The sequence below is a fragment of the Acanthisitta chloris genome, unplaced genomic scaffold, assembly GCF_000695815.1.
Source record: "Acanthisitta chloris isolate BGI_N310 unplaced genomic scaffold, ASM69581v1 scaffold19647, whole genome shotgun sequence".
NCBI lineage: Eukaryota > Metazoa > Chordata > Aves > Passeriformes > Acanthisittidae > Acanthisitta > Acanthisitta chloris.
Window position 1 is genome coordinate 5,989 of NW_008684553.1, and position 1,788 is coordinate 7,776.

General features: G+C 46.7%; 1 protein-coding gene across 1 annotated transcript in view; it reads right to left on the reverse strand.

Annotated features, from left to right (window-relative positions):
- Window positions 1-1,263: 1,263 nt before the first annotated feature.
- The window catches only part of PROC (protein C (inactivator of coagulation factors Va and VIIIa)), a 6,156-nt gene continuing 5,631 nt past the window's right edge, over window positions 1,264-1,788 (reverse strand). Inside the window, exon 8 of the mRNA XM_009079396.1 lies at window positions 1,264-1,788. This exon is cut by the window's right edge and continues 3 nt beyond it. Within this exon, the coding sequence (XP_009077644.1) occupies window positions 1,264-1,788 (525 nt within the window).

The following is a 1,788-nucleotide window of genomic DNA, read 5'->3' on the forward strand; positions in this document are numbered from 1 at the left end:
TGGTGAGCACGGGAGCACAGGGCCCAGGAGGGCAGTGCCAGCTGCTCTGCTCAGGCAGGGCCACATGCACAAACCCCAGTGAGGAACCACCACCACAGACCTACCTGGCAGTCACAGGTACAAGACAGAAGTTTGCATTTCTTCCCATTACCTTCCCAGGATAACTGACTTACCAGGATTCCACAGCACTTTGCTACCTGCAGCGTTTTTGCAAAAACACGGGATCCAGAATGAGATCAATTTACACAGAACCATGCAATTATACTCACTTTTTTCTTTATTTTTTTAGGGAAGACGGGAAAGAGATTTGGATGTACACCAGGAATGGCCATGAGGTCAAGAGTTTGATCATTAACCAGTCACAAATATTGACAGGAGAGACCTTTTGGATTCTGTGAAACACCAGAAATCCCAACCCAGAAGAAAATTCTGTGTGTTTACACACACACACACACACACACACACACACACACACGTGCATTAAGAACTTTAGAAGCCTTTAAAAAACTTTTCTTTGCAAAGAATTTCTTCAGGAACATGTGGAGGTTTTAAAAGCAGATTTCTCACACTCCATCACCAGGAACCAACAGGAATGTTTGTTACCTTGCTAATCAGAAGAGCATTACAGATCTCAGGATAGACAGAGCCTGCAAAAACTTGGATTGAGCCTCTGCTTTTTTAATAGAGTTCCCATGCCCTTCTAAGGAACTTCGAGGGGGTAAAATGAAGCATTGAGTGTGCAAGGAGTAGAAATTACAGAGAAGTTCTAGTCACCTGCTGAATCAACAATCCCTGAGCACTGGAGTAGGATGGGAACGAGCGGAGCAAGTAATGCTGCTATAAAAATATCAGTGTTGAAAGAAAAACGATGCAAATACAGAGCAGACTAAAACAGCTCAAGGGACAGAACTGCATCACTAGGGTGACTTGCAAAACACTTCTCTCTGTGCCCTCCTGCCCCACCCCAAACAATTCAATCATTTTACACATCAAAGATGGAGTTCTCTGACCATAGACCACCTCATTCTCCACATCATCTCAACATAACAGAGGATTCTTTCTTGCCCCTAAGGCCTAACTGAGACCATGCCACACATGAACAACACAACCTGCAACTAACCAGGAGAAAAACACAGGTACCAAGGAAAACAGCACACAAGGTGAACACACACTCAGTATTTAATGCAGAAGATCTGACAGCACATTACACTGCATACTGTCACTAGCAAAGAGCCACAACATTCCAGACTCTCTGTGTGAGAATCAACCCTTCAAAGGAGCTGACGTAGCTATGTGGTGCTGGATCCACTCAAGGTACTGACTAACTTTGGTATAGACTCCAAATTTATCCTTCTTTCCACACTTTTCGCCCCAACTCACCAGTCCTACCAAAAACCAAGTATCCTTATACCTAGTGAACATGGGACCTCCACTGTCCCCAAGGCAGGAATCCTTTTTGCTTCCCAGGCTCCCAGCACACAGCATGTTGTCAGTGATGGGAGACATCATGGCCTGGGCACACTCATTCCGCGCAACTAGGGGGATTTCGATGTAGCTGAGCAAAGTGGCATATTTCATTTCGCTGTCGCTGGTGCTGCCCCAGCCAGTCACCACCATCTGCTTCCCAGCCCTGCCCAGCTCCTGCTCGGCCAGGCTGCGAGTGGGAAGGCAGATGGGCAGTGCATACTTGTTGTACACCACGTGCTCGGCCAAGTGCAGCATGGCGATGTCGTTATCCGACGTGTGCTGCGTGTAGTTCTCGTGGGACACACTTTTGTCAACCCAAAT